This window comes from Eretmochelys imbricata, chromosome 6 (assembly GCF_965152235.1).
Source record: "Eretmochelys imbricata isolate rEreImb1 chromosome 6, rEreImb1.hap1, whole genome shotgun sequence".
In the NCBI taxonomy this organism is placed as follows: domain Eukaryota; kingdom Metazoa; phylum Chordata; order Testudines; family Cheloniidae; genus Eretmochelys; species Eretmochelys imbricata.
Window position 1 is genome coordinate 59,139,832 of NC_135577.1, and position 18,730 is coordinate 59,158,561.

General features: G+C 53.5%; 1 protein-coding gene across 2 annotated transcripts in view; it reads left to right on the forward strand.

Moving 5' to 3' along the window:
• The window catches only part of MAPK8IP1 (mitogen-activated protein kinase 8 interacting protein 1), a 46,698-nt gene that overhangs the window by 21,495 nt on the left and 6,473 nt on the right, over window positions 1-18,730 (forward strand). Inside the window, exons 3-7 of one of the 2 annotated variants that reach the window (XM_077820203.1) lie at window positions 1,131-1,184; window positions 5,122-5,304; window positions 14,675-14,756; window positions 15,436-16,311; window positions 18,436-18,511. In XM_077820203.1, coding sequence (XP_077676329.1) covers window positions 1,131-1,184; window positions 5,122-5,304; window positions 14,675-14,756; window positions 15,436-16,311; window positions 18,436-18,511 — 1,271 coding nt within the window. Of the gene's footprint in view, window positions 1-1,130; window positions 1,185-5,070; window positions 5,305-14,674; window positions 14,757-15,435; window positions 16,312-18,435; window positions 18,512-18,730 lie in introns of both variants that reach the window. The other variant, XM_077820202.1, reaches the window with a different exon arrangement.

An 18,730-nucleotide genomic window follows, 5' to 3' on the forward strand; every position in this document is an offset into this window, starting at 1 on the left:
GTTTACTGCATATGGGTTTTGACTTGTTTGTTAAATAAATATATTGCCCTAAACCTGCCTCAGTCATCGCTGAATACCAGGTCCCTCTGTCTAGGAGACGGGCATCTCTGGGTCTAAGTGGTGGCCCAGCGTTTGAAAAATTTTGGGCAAACTATGCATCCGATGAAGTGAGCTGTAGCTCACGAAAGCTTATGCTCAAATAAATTGGTTAGTCTCTAAGGTGCCACAAGTACTCCTTTTCTTTTTGCTTCAACTAAGGTTGCCAATCCTCCCAGTTTTGCCAGGAGTCTCCCGGAATCAGGCTCTATCTCCCGGAGACTACTGAAGCCAATCTGGGAGATTTTATGTGCTAAAAATCCGGCGGTGCAGCGGAGCTAAGGCAGCCTACCTGCATCACTCTGCACCACTCCCAGAAGCAGATTGCATGTCCCTGCAGCCCCTGGAGGGGCGGTGGGTCTCCGCAGCACTGCCCACACCCTGAGCGCCACCTCCGCAGCTCCCATTGGCTGGGAATTGAGGCCAATGGGAGCTGCAGGGGTGGTGTCTGCAGGCAGGGGCAGCGCTTGGAGACCCCCTGCACCCCTGCCTAGGAGCTGCTGTCAGAGTGATGTGCCAGTCGCTTTCAGGAGCTGCCCAAGGTAAGTGCCACCTGGACGGAGCCTGAATCCTTCACACTTTCCCACACCCCAACCCCCTGCCCCAGCCAGGGTGGGGGAAAGCGAGCGACAGAGGGAGGGGTGTTGGAGTGAGCAGGGATGGGGCCTCAAAGAAGGGGTGGGACAGGAGTGGGCCTCAGGGAAGGGGTGGGGCAAGGATGTTTGGGTTTGTGCAATGAGACAGTTGGCAACCCTAGCTTCAAGGTAGCCACTAATTTTGGGTGCCTCGGTGTTCAGGTGCGGAGCTTGAGCCACACGGGTCTGATTTTCAGAAGTGCTGAGCAGCTACAGCTGCCCTTGACTTCAGCTGCAGTTGAAAATGTTGCCCTTTTGTTTCTATCATAATGCCTTCGAGAAGCAAAGCTCTACTCCCCTGTGTCCCACCATTCTTCTCCTTATTATAACGTAGTTCTTAGAAATGCCCTGCAGGTGGCAGCGGAGGCCAGGAGCAACAGGTCTAAGGGGATCCTGGAGTATCTCAGCAGGCCCAGGATAGGGCTGGTTAGTACTGCCAGCAGCATTCACAGCGCCACTGTGCTGGTACAACAGATGCTGGGGTGGTGAGTACAGCATGCAGTTGCCTTTCTCAGGCTGCTGGGGATTACACAGGGGGAGGGATCAGGGGCAAAGCCTGGCTTAATATATTAGAAGGAATTACAGCTCTGCCATTTTGGAGCTGCTCAGCATTTCCTGCATAAATCCCATTTTATATAAAAATAAGCTGGAAAAATTGGCTCAGCTGCAGGCTTTGTCCCTGTTTTTTCCACTATACCCCAGCCCCTTCCAACTTGCAGGGCCACAGGTCACAGCTACCATCCTTATGGCCTGGAAGAAGCAAGCAGCAGCCCAGGACTGGGGGATGTGGACACCTACTCACAAGGTTGCAGCGTAGGGGCGTTTACTGTTTTACAGACCAGTTAGCTATGGGACCTGTCTTTGTGCAGCACCCAACTAATTTACACTACTCCACTTCACTTGCAAGAACCCCTCTCTCTGAGGTTGCAAGCAGCAGCATCACCTGTCTGTCTCCCCTGCTGCCTTAGGCCCCAAGCCAGTAGTGATCACGATGACTGCACAGAGTCCCACGGACATCAGCGGGGCACGACACAGGTGCATCTGCCTGTGTGGATCCAGTTGCAGAATTGGGGCCTTAGTCTTGATGGACACTGGCTCTCTCATATGTGCTTGCTCACACACCCATATGCTCTTGGTTGGACTCAGTGTTCTCATGATCCATGCTGCTCCTCCCCAGTTCAGAGGCGAATCCCTCTCTACATGGGAGTGAGGTAGTGGAAAGGCCAAGCCTAGAGTACAGTTCAAGGATCAGTGATGCTCTCCTGTTTGCAGTGTTATGGGGAGGAATCTTGAATGGCTGGGGGAGCAGAGTCCTCCCAGTGACTCCTGGTATAGTTTGTGCCAATGCTGTACTTGGCTTTGTAGATTAGGACTGAAACTTTGCATGTAGGCTGATTTTCAGTGGGAGGCCAGAGTGATGTGCTGTCTGCAGGTGCTCACATACTCCCGGCCAGGACCTGATTACAGGAGACTGAGTTTCTCTGGTAACAGCTACGAGTACCAACAGCACAGACACTGGGGCCAAAGGCTCATTTTAGGTGTGTGTGATGGCAGCAGCTACTGCTGCCAGAATTTTATGGGCGGCAATATTTGGATCCTGGCAGAGACATGAAAGGCAAAAGGGATTGATATATGAAGAAAGATGGAGTTGATGTTCATGGGGAGATGGAAGCAGATCAAAATATCCACTGCCACCATCATGCCTCCTTGTATCCCAGGCAGCTGCTCTGAGGATGTCAGGTCTGCCTACAGCCTTGGAGTCCTGCTGGATTCACGGCTGGCACTCTTTGTGTAAAATGCTCTCTCCTACTTCTGCCTGTTCGGGAGACTTCAGCCCATCCTGCTGGCCACAGGGACCCACCAATGTCTGACCTCAAGGCTTGATTATTGCAACACACACTACAGGAATTAAACCATTTATCTTAAGCAGCTCCACTTGGTTCAAAATGCAGCCACCTGCTTACCCAGCAGCACAGGCCACTGAGAACTCATCATTTCAGTGCCCTAACCCTACATAGAATCATAGAATATTAGGATTGGAAGAGACCTCAGGAGGTCATCTAGACCAATCCCCTACACTGACGCCCCATTGGATGGTGAGTTCAGTTCAAGGTTTCAATCCAGTTCAGACTAGCCCTCACCTCCTGAGATCATGCTTGTACGTGGCAGCTATGGTCCTCTGGAGAGTGGAATTGTCTATCCCAAGGGTGAGACCTGCAGTTGCAGGGGTCAGAGCTCTTTCTGCAGCTGTGGGACTTACTCCTGGAAGGGATCAGAAGAACCATGAGTCTTGGTGCCTTCTGAGCAGAGCGAACTTGGCATCTGCTAAAATAAAGGATGATTAAAAAGAGAATCCAACCAACTGGGACAGAGAAACCAAGACAGACTGTATTTATAGTTCTGGGGTGTTCTAAGGCACTCTGATGCCCTGATGATTGGCACCAATGTTGATACCAAGACAGAAAACAAGAACAAGCTCAATCTGTCCAATTTGACTATATAGCAACCAGGAGAGTGGGAAGCTGATAGTTTACACATGCTTTGAAGGGTGTTAGCATCCAGGAAGGAGAGTGTCACAGGGTGACTGGCCCCAGCAAATGAAGTATATCCAGTGCCCCCGTGCCAGTACAGGTGCTCCCACGGCCAGTTAAGATGGTGGGGCATCACCTGGGGGCTATAATGGACTGGGGGATACCCAGTGATGAAGGGAGATCTAGCAAAAGAGAGACCTGGCAGGGGGTGGAGTCCCAGTGAGTCAGAGCAGACTGGCTAAGTCAAGAAGGGCAGGGGAGAGCAATCAGGGGACTGGAGGAGTCCTGGAAAGAAGCAGGTGTTTCCTGGGAGAAGGCTGAAGTCAGGAGAGCAGCGAGAGGGGTGTGCTAGCTGGCATCCCCAAGCCAGAAGGCTGACGGCAGAGGAGCGGCAGAGGAACTTAGCTGTTGGCATCTCCTGGGCCAGAGAGCTGGACCCAGAGGAACCATGGGAAGGCCGGGGGAATGAGGGATGCTCCCAGCAGAGAGGCTGGGGGGTTTCATGCTGGGAAGCGGGGGGTTGCACTCCAGTTGGAAGGGCTGGAGTGGCTGTCCTGGTACGAGGACAGGAGAGGACTGCCCTGGAGAGCTGGGGTGTGGTAAGGGATACTGGGACTGTGCTGGAGACCCATGGTTTGGGGAAGGAGGTGAGGACTGCATGTTGCTGGGGGAGATGTGCACTGTGGCTGTGGGACTTCTGTTATGGTTTCTGTACATGGGACTTCCGTACTAAATGAACCTCACAGGGGCAATGTTTATACTTGGGAAGACCGGGCAACTTCATTTCTGGGGACTCAGAAGGAGGGAAACTGAGGCAGGTGCACTTATTGTGCTGTGGCCTACAGCATGAGGGTGCTCAGGGCAGGGCTGCCCTTCTGACAGAGAGGAACTATTTCTATACCAATGTATGCACAATAGATGTAGGTATCTACCCTGGGCCAAGCTACTCGTACTAATATTTAAAGTCCAATTCTTATCATGTACAACCCCATCGGTTTCAGCAAAGAGACAATGGAAAAATTCTACCACCTACAGTCCAAGAGCTGGAAACAAGCTCTGCTGCATCCCGTGCAGATTTGGGCTCTTTAACAGGATAAGTAAAGGTATAGCTGGCAGAATGGGGTGAAATGGAGAAGGGAAACTCTCAGGAGATACGCCCTGGCATTGAAATGCATGAGTCTGTGGAACAATCTCCCAGGGGAAGGGCTGGCAGTGCGATCACCTGGGACTTTTAAAGCTAGACTGGGACAGTCTTGGAGAATTGACTGTAGGAACCAGTCGTGCCTGGGCCCTGGGAGGAGGAGCTGCTGCTGGGCTAACAGGATCTTTCTGCTGCCTGTGGTTCTGTGGAGTGACTGAGAGACTGCATTTCAAACCGTGTTTCTGGTGTAACCTAATGTGTTTCTCATGGTATCAGCCAGTGCAATCTTAGTGCCTCTGTGTCCCTCCCTCCCTGCCGATGGCACTTACAATGTCGCCGCTTGTTATGAACCAGAGAATAGCCATGTTGCTGCAATTGTAGCTGCAGTGTCTGGGCAGGGAGCTGAAGCGGTTGTGTTAATAAAGAAGCTGTGTCGGTGCCCCGTGCCTGCGGTGCGGGAACATGGAAACCTTTGCTTTTAGCTGCTCTTGGAGACTTGAATATTTTTTCCTGTCCTCTTGAAAATAAAAGGCAGCTCAGCACAGCCTTGGTGCTGCTGCAGCCCAGCTCTGGCTCCCTCCCTCCTTCCCTCAGGGGCTGATGTGATGCGATGCGACTGCCCGACCTTCCCTCCCAGTCTCATGATTCTGTCTCTTAATCCTCCCAGAGCCATGTGAGCTTGCAGACCAATAGCTGCCTGGGGGTGGGCAGCGGGGAGGCGAGCCGGCTCCAGGCAGAGATGCTTCAGCTGGACCTGATCGATGCTGCCGGGGAAACCTCTGCCGAAGAGGAAACCGCCCCAGAGCCGCTCAAGAAGGAGCCCCCGCCAGTAACCATGGACACCTACAGACCCAAGCGGCCCACAACTCTCAACCTCTTCCCACAGGTGCCTCGGACCCAGGTAAGTCTGGATTGGAGCATGTCCAGGGGACGAAGGGCCTAGAACCTAGGGTGGCGATGGGTGCATTTGAAATCCCCCTCTCTCTTTCCCTGTCCCCTGGGTTCCTAGGGAGGATTCCCAACCTCCCGATGGCCCCAGATGCCAGTTATCTCCTTGGGGCCTCAAGCGAGCTCGGCAGTGGCAGTAGCAATTGGGGAGGTGAGAGCTGCTGGGTGGTATTGGGCCAAGCTCCAGCCTATGTAACTCAGCCTCTGGTGCAGGGTGAGGAGGGGGTTAATCCCTTTTCCAGAGGCTTTTGTTTGGGATGACACAGCTCAGCTGGTGAATGGAAGCGGCTGAAACCATGAGAGTGACGTGGAGGCAGAAAGTGGGTGTGGTGGGGGGGGGTTGAAATCTTCTCCCTTGCTTTTGGGTTGGAGCCGTTGAATGGCAGGGGAGTCACATGTCCCTCTCCTCTGAGATCACTTGTTAACACCCAGATAATTAGGTGAGGCTTGGAGGGATATGGTGTCCCCTGCGAGATTCCCATTGAGCAATCCAAGAAGGCAGCACCAGGATGCTGGCCTGGCAGAGATGCTGAGCCAGGGCCTTCTGCCCTGAGTACTGCGGGGTTGTCCAGGGTCACTTTGTCCTACTAACCCCTAGAAATCATTGTCTGGAGGGCGGGAGGCACTGATGGGTCTGGGTGAGTCACCACAGGACAGTGACAGAGGCCTGGTGGGGCACTGGTCAGGCAGGGAGTGGAGGGGCAGGAGCAAAGAGTCAGCCTCCAGGGGGGATGAGGAGTCTGAGAGGAGGCAGATAGGGGCATAGCCATGGCAGGTCAGTCTGGTGGTGGAGAAGTGATTGTGGGGTTTGGGGGCTGGATTTCAGGTGGAGCAGCTTTGGGAGGCCACAGGGGAGAGCTTCAGTAAATGAGTCATGAAGTGACAAATTTATGAATGAGCCATTGAGCAGAGTGTGCTGGGCCAGAGGTGGGAGAGGAAGTCATCCAGGAGGACATGCAGGGAAAAGCAGTGTGATGGATACTGGAAAGCTTCGGGCTATAGCAAGGGGCTGGATGGTTCAGCTGGAGGCTGTAGTCAGTCTATCTCACCCGTCTGCTCTCAGAGGAAAAGGCAGGTCAGCCTGGTCAGGATGCGGATGGGAGAGCTCCTAAGTCTGAACATGCAGGGGCTGCTGCAGGTAGTGCGGGTGACTTGGTAGGGGATGCTTGCTGACCCCCATGTCCCAGCACAGTCAGTGCTAGAGGGTACGGTGCTGGTGCTGTCTTCTGAGTAAGATAGGAGCCCAATGTCCTGACTGGTGGTGCTTCAGGTGATTCCATTCTGTTGCCCTAAATTCCCCCTGCAGTTTCAGCTAGACAGAAGATGCTTCTTCACTTTCTCTCCTAAGCAACTGTGCAGTGTTGCTGTTCTATCTGCAAGGGGGCTGCATTTCAGTGTTGTGTGCAGTGGCAGGAATCCCTTCGCTCGGCTGTCTCCTGCAGAGTTTGCAAAGCAGTGCATGGTGCGATACATACAAAAGGCTATTTTTATCATTCTCTGTTATTGAGAGGTGGCTTCTCTTGTCAAGTAAGAGGATTTTCATCCTGGTGACGTTCAGCTGAGGAGAAAGAAATGAGAGGCAGGTGTTTCTGTGTATGACAGATGGGGAGGAGTTGGTGGGTATGGCGTTGGATTGCATCAACCTAAAACTGGCAGCTGATTTAAAATTTCCAGTTGAGACACTGAGAAGAGGGGAACATGGGAGAGGAGAATGGGGCCAAGGATAGAGCCCCCCAGCCATAGGGTGGGACAGTTAGGAGCTATCAATGATGGCAGAGGCTGACATGAGATGGCATGGATCTCAGGAAGGTGGGAAACTTTTGCAGGGCAGGTGATGCCAGTGTGGGCAGAAGTGCTGGAAATTGGGGGGAGGAGGGGCTATGCAGGAGGGAGGGAGGCTTGGAGGAAGAGGAGGTTTGGCAGCCAGAGAATTACAACAGCTGCCTGCCATTCTGGAGTGAGAGCAAGTAACAAACCCTTGACAGAGAGGAAGGGGAGCCAAGGTAGAGATGGAGCAAGCAGAGGGCATCAGAGAGGGAGCGAGGAGATGAAGTCTGGTCTTAGCAGATCAGAGGAGAGGGCTAGGTCTCTGGAGGGGAATGCCCTGCTGTCCTGTTAGCTTAGGGCTGGAGGTTCTGTTCTGTCCTCTGAATCAGGAAGTTTGATCCAGGAAGCAAGTCCCTGGCGAAATTCCAGGGCAATGGCTTTGGGGAGAGACACAGTGGGGATGTCTGAGGGGGGTGTCTGTCTGATTTTCTGTGCTTTGGGGAGAACGGACAGGTGCGGAGGAGGGTCAGAACCAGAGGGGTGGGAGAGTATGGGGAAAGATGGGTTGGGTGCAGAAGCTGAGTGGGTTGGTGGGAATGTGCAGTGGGAGAAGATGGTGCATGGGGGTGGAAGGGAGAGTGGGAGGAGGATGGATAGGACTGGGGGTTAGGATGGGTGTGTGCAGTGGGGCAGGGATTGGCTGGGTTGGGGAGTGTCCATGTGGCTGAAATGCCCTATCGAGCTGGCTGACCTCACTGGCTGCTGAATCCTTTATGATGCTGTTTCTCTTCATTGTGCTGCAAAGAGTCACCAGGGCTGAGTCATCTCCCCCAGAATATGGGTTGAAACTTGCCCCAGTTATGTTCCTGTTCCCCCTCTTCATTGGTACCTATAGGCAGCTGCGCCTGGTGCCCCCATTGAGGCTGTGGAGACTGTACTGTCGGGGAGCCTTTGTCCAGGAAGGGTCTTCACACCTAGCTGGGGGTTGGGGTCTGCCTCCTGGGCTTTTCACTGAGGGAAGACTAACTGGAGCCATCTGGGGCTGGATCTCTGGGGGCTGGAAACCGCTTCTCATTTTGGTCTTGTGCAGGAGCAATGCTGGTCTCAGAACTGCCTGGCCAGCATGCCCCCCACCCCCCTTGGGACAGAACTAGGGGAGAGGGGGGTCTCCAGGCCAGTCACGTTTTCAAGCAGGCTCCTTTCCAAGCAGCTCTTGCTGTCTTTTAAATCAACTGCTCGTGGTCCTGTGCACGTGGAACTGCCAGATGGACAGACAAGTGCAGAGCCCGAGGTGCCTGGCAGTGACAGCTGGGGCCTGCTGTAATCCTTTCAGGCCCTGAGTCCGCAGAACAGGCTTGGGAGAGTAGGAATCCGAGCATCACATCCTGGTTAATGCTGCTGGTGCAGGGCAGCCTGGATAGGCACTGACATGGTGGGGCGTTGCTGGCTTCTTGTGATGGCAAAAGGAAAATAAATGTAGAGAGAGCACCCTAGTGAAGAGGGGGTGAAATGTTGGTGCCAGACAGGAGGGCTGCTGGATAGAAGAGAGAAACAGCTGAATCGCAGGGGAGCCTCTTTTTTGTGGAGCGTCCGCCTCTAACGCCAGGATAATACTTCTTCCCAGCTTCTGCTGTTATGTAGAGTAGAGCAAGTGGAAGAGTCCTCCAAACAGAGTGGAGCGAGAGTTACTGTTGGAAGGAGAGATTTCTTCTTCACTTTCACTTCCTCCTCCTTGGATTTGCCATTATAACCTCTTCGTAAGGAGGCAGCAGCGAGCCTTTGCCCTGAAAATACCATAGTATCAGATTAGCGACTCTAGTCGATGCTTCAGGTCTTCCCCTGGAGTTGGATGGGGCTGGGGGCTGCATGTATCACTCAGAGCTGGATTGGTAGCTTGATTGGGTCAGGAATCCAAACACAAGTTCTGAATAGTTCTAGTCTGGAAAGGGACTAGGGGTCATTCTACATTGCAATCACAGAGTGTGATTGCAGCTCATGTAGACGCACCCAAGCTAGCTTTTATCTTACTAACTTGGATACTGGAGCAGTGAAGCCATGGTAGCGCAGGCTTCAGCATAGGCTGCCTACCCGAATAATTGTCCAGGTGGCTTGTATAGCCTATGCTGAAGCCCGTGGTGCCACAGCTTCACTGGTCTAGGACCCAAGCTAGCTAGAGTAGGTCTACTGCAATCGCAAGGTGTGACGGCAGGTTCGGTATAGACATACCCTCTGTACCAATGGCCCTTTCTTTCCCCACAGCCCTGCTCCCCTGCACATGTATGTGTATTAGAGTCAGAATTGCTCACTTCAGTGACTAACACACATTCTTACTGCTCTTTCCTCTTGTTAGCCCTGCAGAACGTACCTGGCTCCGAGAGGGTGGGAGAGTCGATCCCCTATGCATCAGCAGCATTTTTGTTCTGTTCTGGTGGCAGAACCTGTATTATGAGTTGCTGTGTATGACATGGAGAGAGCCCCGCTTGGTTCCCAGATCCCAAGAGGAGTGTGTGGCATACGCAGTTAGGAAGAAAGCCGTTCTTTGTAGTCTCGGCCCATGTGATCTGGAGTCGCTATCATGGAATCCAATTATGTCATTTATTTAGAGTCACTTTTGGGAGCTGAACTGCCTCTGGAGCTATTCCAGATAAGGGGTTGCTATTGTAAAAGCACATGGCTTCACTGTCAGTGATGAGTGGCTGCAGGTCCCAGTGAGAGAGTTACACTGGGGAGCCAGAAGGCCTGCAGGCAAATAGCACTGTTCACAACCTCCTCAGCCTCTGTCCATCCTTCAAGTGGCACGAGGCTGTCCTCTCTCTTCATTTCCTCCTTGTCATAGGTTTGATGGGTATGGCCAGCAGCACTCCTCCTGCAGCCTGGTACCCTCCCCTCCCCCTGCTTTATCTTGGCACACTCACCTCCGGTCTTCTCTCTTTTTTTTGAGAAGTCTCTTACTGTGACTCATGTTGCAAACAGGGCAGGAGCTGAAACTGGGCCCCTTGGTGCAGTGTCTCTACCTCTGGGCCTGAAGTGGATCCTGCTGATGGTGAGGCTGGGCAAATTCAGCCTCTGGCAGCCTCTGCTTTTCCCTATGTCCCCAACGATCTTCCCCCAAGCGAGTCTCTCAGAGTTGCTCATGGTCCCTGTTGACTTGCCTATGGCTCTCCTTTGCAATGCTGCCCCTCCCTGGGACACCACCCACTCTGTCTAGTCTGCGGTGCTGTAGGCATGGACTTGGTCCTGTCTGAAAAGAGTTTGTCTATCTTAGATCCCCATTACCATAGGATCTGAGCACCTCACACTCCTTAGTGTGTTTACCCTCACCATGCCTAAGGGTGATGGGAAAGCACTCTTCTCCCCCACTGTACTGGTACTAGAGAGATGTGACTTCCCCAGTGCTATACAGGAAGCCTGTGGAGGAGTCAGGCATTGAACACAGCTCTCCCAAGTTCTAGGCTAGTGCCCTAACCACTAGTCCATCCTTTGGGACTGTTGGACACTTGGATGAGGAACTAGGAGGAAGGGGCACTGACTGGCTTCTCTGAAGGCATGTCAGGTGGTGACAGCAGCAAGATGAGCGGGGTAGGGGCCAGAGGTTGGGAACTACATTTAATCCCTTTCCTTATAGCATCTGGCAATAGTTTCCTTTGTGTCCCATTTGGGGTTGATGGCTCTCAACTCGTGCCCAGTTCTGCTGCTTCCAGACCCTTCCCCTCACAGTCAAGCTCCCTCTTCCATTTGGGTAGGAAAAGGGGGTTGTGTTTCCTGTTTAAAATCAGTGTTCCTCTCCTGCTCCCACTGTAGAGACTACAGCCAGGATCTGCTCAGAGCCCTCCTTTAGCATCCCCACCATTAGGGCAGGGAGGAGGCAAAGCCTCATGTATTCTTCCAAAGGCAGGGGCTAAGACCATCCTCTGGCTTCAGTTGCAGGCATCCCCCACAAACTCAGTTGCACTCACCACCTTATGGCCCCAGCAACCAGCCTGCTGCTGCTGTCTGGGCAACTGTCCTACCACTTTTCAAGCTGCTACTTCCCTCTCCATGGGAATCCTCCCAGATAGATGCTCCAGCTCACTAGAGCACATGAAGGCATTCCCATTTACACTGCTTTGTTCTGCGGTGTGGGATGGACTCCCAGAGCACCTTGTTTGTTAGTGTCGTGGAGTGGCTGGCATCGCCCTAACTACCACCCAGCCCAGGTGCCCATACTTTTCCCCCTCCATGGCCTGCTGTCCCCTCCTTCTCTCTGTGGCTAAATACTGGGCACATCTGGGTGTGTGCTGGACCCCAATGAGCTGACATAAGCTCTGGTGTATGACAGAGTGCAGGGCCCCTCAGATCTCCCTTTGGTGCTGCCCAACGGTGCTCAGTGATGGGGGTGCTTCTGACTCCATTTCCCATCATTCTGGGGGAGGATGCTCTGGGGAAGCCTTGCTGCGGGGCTGAGCTCAGATGCAGATACCCTGAGATCTGAGGCACTCCAAGGGTCAGGGGAGGGAGGAAAATCAATCTGCTGGCTGCTGGGACCAAACACCTGCTTGATCAGACTCTGTGGGGGCATGAGAGTATCTGGTCATCCCCCATTCAAGCCCTTTGTGGCTCTCTCTCCATTTCCGCGATAGTAACCTCAATGCATCCTATCCCTGGGCCACGGTGCAAGCTGCCTGCATTCTCCATGCTGGGTTTGCTGCATCCGATGCCCACCACGAGGGGCCCTGCACATTCTTATAGTCCCCTGGCCAGCTCATGCACTGACGGAGAGGGGGCTGGGCGCTGCTACCTCCTCTGCAGCCAGGGCTGCCCCTCTGGGTACAGTGTGCAGGAGCCCTGGCAGAGGTGGTCACTATGGCAGCTTGGCTGGCTGCGATCCCATTCTGACAAGTGACTGGGAGCTGCAATGAGGCAAATGGGGACACTTAGTTCTTTGCACTGGCATGAGCAGGGCCTTTGGGGGCTATGTTGGCAGCCTGCACCAGCCCTTCTGGTGCGGGGGGTCTCCCCCTTCCTGGGCAGAGGGAGGGAACTGGCAGTCTCTCTATACAGCATGTGCCTTCTCAGAGGCTGCCCTTGGCTCTCTGCACTTGGAAAGGGGAACGAGGTGACTATTAGGCAGCTCAGACTTTCAGAGCTAGAAATTCCCTAGCAGATCTGAATCCCTCTCTTTGGGGAAGGCATAGGAGTGTTAGGAGGATCTGCAAACCCTGCTGACAGCAGAGAAAATCCAAACGGCCCCAGAGACATGACACATACACTGGAAACAGCTAAGTGAGACTCAGCCTGGGGCAATATACATCCTGCAGCTGGGGAAAAATAACCCAAAACCTTGATCCTCAATGGGAGGAGAACCCAGAGAGCAGATTACTTCCCCCTAGGCTGAGAGAGACTCTGCAGGGATGGGGGGTTGGGAGGGAGGGAGGGAGGGAGCAAACAGGACAGGAATTTACAGTGAGACGGTTGCAAAACATCAGTGATATTTTGGGGGCTGGGTATGCAAAATCCTCAGTCCCAGACTGGGGACTTCGGAGAGATCTCACCTCAGATCCCGCACTCAGTGCTGGGGCCCTCAGTCCCAGAGAGCTCACATCCTGGGACTGGAGGGGTCAATTTATGGGGAGAGATTAATAAAGCTCTGTTTAGGCTGGCTCGATGATCACTAAACGTGAAGGGGGAAGGTGATGTCTGCAGGTGTCTGAAGGATGTAAACTCCAAGGAGGGGAAGGAATCTTTAGGGCAGTATACTGAGGTATAACTAGAGGGGTGGGATGAGACTAATAGGGGATATTTTGATTTAACCTCAGGAGATGTCTTGCGTCTGAGACGTGGATGAGTCTACAGAGGATGGGGTGGGGGACACAATGCTAGATTGGGACAGAGCCCTAGAGAATGTGATGGAGGGATTAGATGGGCCATGGATCTGCCCTAGCACAGAAGGGAGAGGGATACCAGACTGGATGGTCCATCTCCCTGTGGTGGACCCTATTCGTTGGGAATATGTCCACACCGCAGCTGGGAGCGAGGCTCCTAACTGGGCAGACAGACTTATGGGTGCTAAAAATAGCAGTGTGGACACACATTACCGACAGAGGCTTGGGCTAGCCACCCAAGCTTGGACCCAGGTTATAGGGTGGCTTGAGCTCTGGTGGCTAGCCCAAGCTTCTGTCGGTGCTGCACCATGCACACTGCTGTTTTTAGCATGCTAGCTCAGGCCCTGCTAGTGTGCTTCTGTCTGCCCAGGCTGCCAGGCTTGCTCCTACCTGCAGTGTAGACCTACTCCAGTGCCCACCCCTCAGAATTTGTCAGCTAATCCCTGGAAGCAGCTGGTGGGGGTTGTGGGATCTTGCTGCACTCATGGTTTCTCTAACTTTGCCAGGAACACTCAGGAGTAGCACCTGCAGGATGCTTGATGCCCTGTACCAGCTTGATTCTCTGAATGGCATCTCACTGAGGCCATGTCTGAACTGGGAAAATGCATCAAGTCCCCCTTAGGATTAACTATGACCAGCTAACGTTTTTTAAACACACCTGCCTTAACCACAGTAAGGGCAAAATTGGGTTGAACATCACATTAGTTCAGACATCATACTTATGGTGTTTTCTAAAAAGATGCAGTTTCCCAGTGCAGACAAGGCCAGAAAGAGCAGGTCCTGGGGCAGGAACCGAACAGAGTGACCTTTGTGGCCCTCATGCCCAGGGTGGCATAGGCAGTGGGACAGCTATGTTGCCCATGGGGGAAATGTTGGTCCTGGTGATAACACGTCGTTTTTCTCTTTCCTGGCATTGCTGTGTTGGGAGCAGAGCATATGTACACAGTGCTGGCTGTGCCCTGCAGCAGTGTGGGACACAGCAGAGGCCCAGGAGCAGAGGAACAACCAGTGTGTGTCCATGCTGCCTGCCATGCTCACAAGTATTTCTCTTGGCGCTCTGTGCCCAATGACACTGAAGGGCCTGCACTTCCTGTGCCACATACCCAGTGTCTAGAGCGTCTCACGCCAAGCATTGCCAGATGCATGACCTGGCCCCTGGTGCTCCCCAGCCAGGGAGTTAATGTGTCTCTCATTGGTGGTTCTAGTGTGCTAGAATTCATTAGCTCCTCTGGTAACATGAACAGTGAAGGTCAGAAAGTGAATGTTGCGGGGGAAGAGCATGCAGGTGAGAGGCCATGCGCACAATGTGTAGATGACAAATCCTAGGTAGGTGCAAGGTTTGCTCAGGATTTTCCTGCCAAAGGAAAACAAAATCTGTGTGGGTCCTTGGGGCAGTGCCCTGAGTGCCACTCTAGGGTTGGGGTACAAAAATCCAGATCAGGTTCTTTCTCATCGTTTGTGGCTCATTCCCTCCTGTGCCTTGGGTTAGCTCCCAAGCTACTGCCCAGGCTTTCCCAGCAGCAGCTGCAGATCTGGGATTAGCTTGTGGATCCCCCAATGCACATGGACAATATGTTGGCTGATGTGGAGGGAGGCTGGGGCAGTGGAGTGGTGGGCTGGGGGAGGGACAGGGCATCTTTGTGCTTTGCACTGTTTACTGTTCCAGCTACAAGGCAGCTTTGTTCTTCTCCGCAGGACACTCTGAATAACAACTCTCTAGGGAAAAAGCACAGTTGGCAGGAGCGGGTGTCCCGGTCGTCATCCCCCCTGAAAACTGGTGAGTCCCAGGCTCTCAGCAGGAGGCTGCTTCTCTCACTCTTTCCCCTTCTGTCTCCTGGCAGTTCCTCCAGTGCCTGGATCTCAGAGGAGCAACCACAGTGCTGCATCCTCCCAGTGCCCCTTCCCTCTGGCCTGTGTCCAGTGAGGTGGGTGCTGTGCTTATCCACAGGCTGATGGAGGCACATTCAGTCAGCTGGGAGTTGATTCCCCTCTGCCTGCCCCCTTTTACTGCGTACCTGTCCCCAGCTGGTAAGGTCCTTCCTTTCCTGTTGTCCTGGGAGCTGGTAGCATTCCAGCTTGGACCAAAAGTGAGAGATGGGTTGTCCTCAGATGTTTTTGTAGCAACCCCGGAGCATGAATAGCTTTTCTGGGGGTAGCATTCAGGAGGCAGAGCCCAGGATAAGCTCCTGTTCCTACTGTGGCCTATGCAGGAGGATAATCTGAATATTGTCCAGCTGGCATGGGATATAGGCTCAGCAGGGAACTCTTCTTGGGCCCATAACCTGAGTCCCAGCCCCTGGATAGGGTGGGAGGCCTGGCAGCAGCTGTCATTGCTGATGTTTTGGGTGTGTCCTCACTGTGTATCCCAGCACAGAGTGCTCCTAGGCTGCTTGTGCTCTGGATTTGATGGGTGGATGTTGCTCTCTTTTTCTCTCTCTCTCTTGCCCACCCCTCAGGTGAGCAGACCCCTCCCCATGACCACGTTTGCCTAAGTGATGAGGTCAATCACCAAAATAGCACAACCTCCACCAAAGATCGGGGCACGTCCACGGAGAGCCCGTGCCGGCGCACGGCCGCCACACAGATTGCCCCTGCCTGCGTTGTCTCCTCCCGGGTGCCTGAGAAGCACCAGGCTGCCAGCCGGCTCCCACCTCACAACCCCAGTGTGGTGGTAGTGACAAGGGGGCCGGAAGCCCACCGGGACCGCATCCGCTACCAGACGGACGTGAGGCTAGAAGCCACCGAGGAGATCTACCTGACACCTGTGCAGAAGAACTCGGACCCACTGGAGCCTGAGAAGCCCTTCCTGTCGCAGTCCAGCGAGAACCGCATGTCCATCAGTTCTGACATTGACACCTCCAGCTACCCCCCACTGACAGGGAAGCCCAACCCCTCCATCAGCGAGGAGGACGAGGTGCTGGACTACATGTCCTCGCCCGAGAAGATGAGCCTGCCCAGGACCTCGTGCAGCAGCAGCAGCAACGGTGGCTACCGGCATGGGCACAGCCTCCAGAGGGCGTCCGTGAGCTCAGACACCAGTGCCCTCTCTTACGACTCAGTCAAGTACACGCTGGTGGTAGATGAGAACGTGCAGCTGGAACTCGTCAGCCTGAAGCAGTGCTACTCTGGCTACAGCGACGAGAGTGACTCAGCAACCGTCTACGACAACTGCGTCTCCTCACCCTACGAGTCGGCCATCGGCGAGGAGTATGAGGAGGATGCGCTGAAGCGGGATTCAGTCTGCCTATCTGAGGACTCCACCCCCGAGGCTGACATCCACTTCTCCAAGAAGTTCCTCAACGTCTTCATGAGTGGCCGGTCGCGTTCCTCTAGTGAGTCCTGGGCTGAGTGGGGAAGGAGTGGTACGAGATGGGGCTCAACGTAGATTGGGCTCCTCTAGTGAGTGCTGAGCCTGAGGGTGGGGGTGGCAGAGGGCTTTGTAACTGTATTGTAAAGTGATCCTGGTTCCCCCCGACTTCTCCCCCTAGCCTGTGGTAATGGACTTTTAGTGTCCAGTCAGTACATCTGACTGGATACTGCCAGGTCTGCTTTTTGACTGGACTTCCCAGTCGAAAACTGAACACTTGGTAACCCTACCCATGACTCACAAATTGCAGCAACCTCTAGTCACTCAGTCCAAGACTCCTTTCGTCTTAGGTGGGGGCTTGTAATTAACTTATTCTTAGTTATGTTAATAGAAGGGTGGGTTCACGGTCATCAGGAGGCCTGTTGTGATTTGCCCACCCAGTCATTAGTGCCTCGCTGTTTAACAGTACAAGACAGCAGAAGGAAACCCGTGGTTTTTTGGGGGAGACCTGTAATTTGGGAATCCTTCTGTCAAATGGCCTCAAATGTGGTTCACTAACGCTACCCTGCACCCTGATGAGGCACACCAAATTTCAAAGCAATGTGAGTAACCATTCAGCTTTTAGAGCACTTACAAGAGTGGAGTTTTAAAGCCTATAAAATGGTGGGACTGGAAACAATCTAGCTGTTTTTCTACATTGACGCCTGCATAGTGTAAAAAATGTACATTGTCTTGAATACCGTTCTCAGTTTGGATCCCCCAGGGCACCATGCAGTACCTTGGAGTGAAACTCGACAGACTCCCATTTTGATCCCTAGATGTGTGCAAAAAAAAAAAAAAAAAAAAATTAAAAAGCTAACTGCACAGTATATCCTGCTTCAAATAGGATATGCAGCCATGTCTCTCTCCGTGCCCCCCAGAAATACCCCTTTGGTCTCTATCAGGTCCTCCTGCCTATGTCCTCAGCTGGTGAACCATCTGTGGTTTGCTGGCTGAGAATAGTGTACTATGGAAAGGGTGGGGCTTGTGTAAGCCCCCACTGGCCACCAGTAATGTCCCCCTAGCTTGAATTTCCCCCCCTTGGCTGTGCTGCTCATATTATCCCTCCCCCAGAAATACACCCTGTCTACCCTAATGCCCTGTTCATATCCTCTGCCTTCCTGGAGTTCGCTGGACATAAGTGCCGTTCTGATGAACCACAGCTGGTTTGTCAAACAGGGACTTGGAAGCAGGAAGCCTCTACTGGTTCTCCAGCTCTCGGGGACATTAATGGAGACCAGGGTCATTTCTGAGGGGTAGGGCTGGGTTGAAGAATGAGATGACTCCCACCTAATTTCTGGCCTTTGAGATGCCTGAGGAAATTGCCCACCTTTACCACACTACAGTTCTGCTGTCCAGTTCACTGACTGGGACTCTGAGTCTGAGTCCAACTGGGACCAAGCCCACTTTATGGAGGCCAAACTCTGGTCACTTAATTCTCCTGTGACCTATTCTCCTCCTGCGAGTTCTGTGCGGGCGCCCTGGGCAGAGTCCGCCTGCCAGCCAGCAGTTCCTGCGTGACCGGTTCCATAGCGCTCCCCACCTGCCCCATGCACAAGCTACAAAGGGTTTCCCTTCTCCACTTGACAGTTGCTCTATGGCACCTATGCAAAAGCAGCTCGTGAGCCTCAGTCCTTTTGTACACAAAGCCACCAGCTCATCTGTCTCTGATTTGGCCTCCTTGAGCAGCCCGAGATGGAATGGGCCCAGGAGAATTGAACTTCCAGTATTGCCCAGAGGGGTCGCTGCAGGGCTGGGGTGTGCTGTGAGGAAGTTGGCTTTGCTTCCTGGGCTGTGCCTGTTTCTAGAGGCCTTTGGGAGCAAGTGCCTTTCACCAGTGTCACACTGAAGGGCTTTCTGGAGCTTTGTGCAAGGCTGAGTTCTCTGGTCCTCAGCTGGGCGTGAGGAGAGATGCAGTTCTACCAGACAGCCTGCTCCCGCAGCTGGCATTGACATGCCAGTCCTGAACGCAACACACACGCACACACGATACCACATAAGGAAACCCTGAAGTACATGCCAGGGCACAGCTGCTCCAAGAGTGGGTCCTGAGAACAGTCTCCCTCATTCATCCCCCTAGAGACTGTAATGTTCCCCTTTGCAAACACAGGTGCAGAATCGTTTGGGCTGTTCTCCTGTACGATCAATGGGGAGGAGCAGGAACAGACTCACCGCGCTGTCTTTAGGTGAGTGTAGACACACCCTACACACCCCCGTCCAGTCAGCCTTTCTTCCCAGAATGCTTGTTCTGCCTCTAGCCCAGAAGATGGGGGAAGGGGGGACTTCCTCACAACAGCTGCTGCTCTGTGCCTGGCTGTACTGAGCCCAGTCCAAACCTCTGCTTCCCTCTCACCAGCACGCTTCTGGGGGGAGGGGGAGCACTAGTGGCCGAACTCTTGTAATTG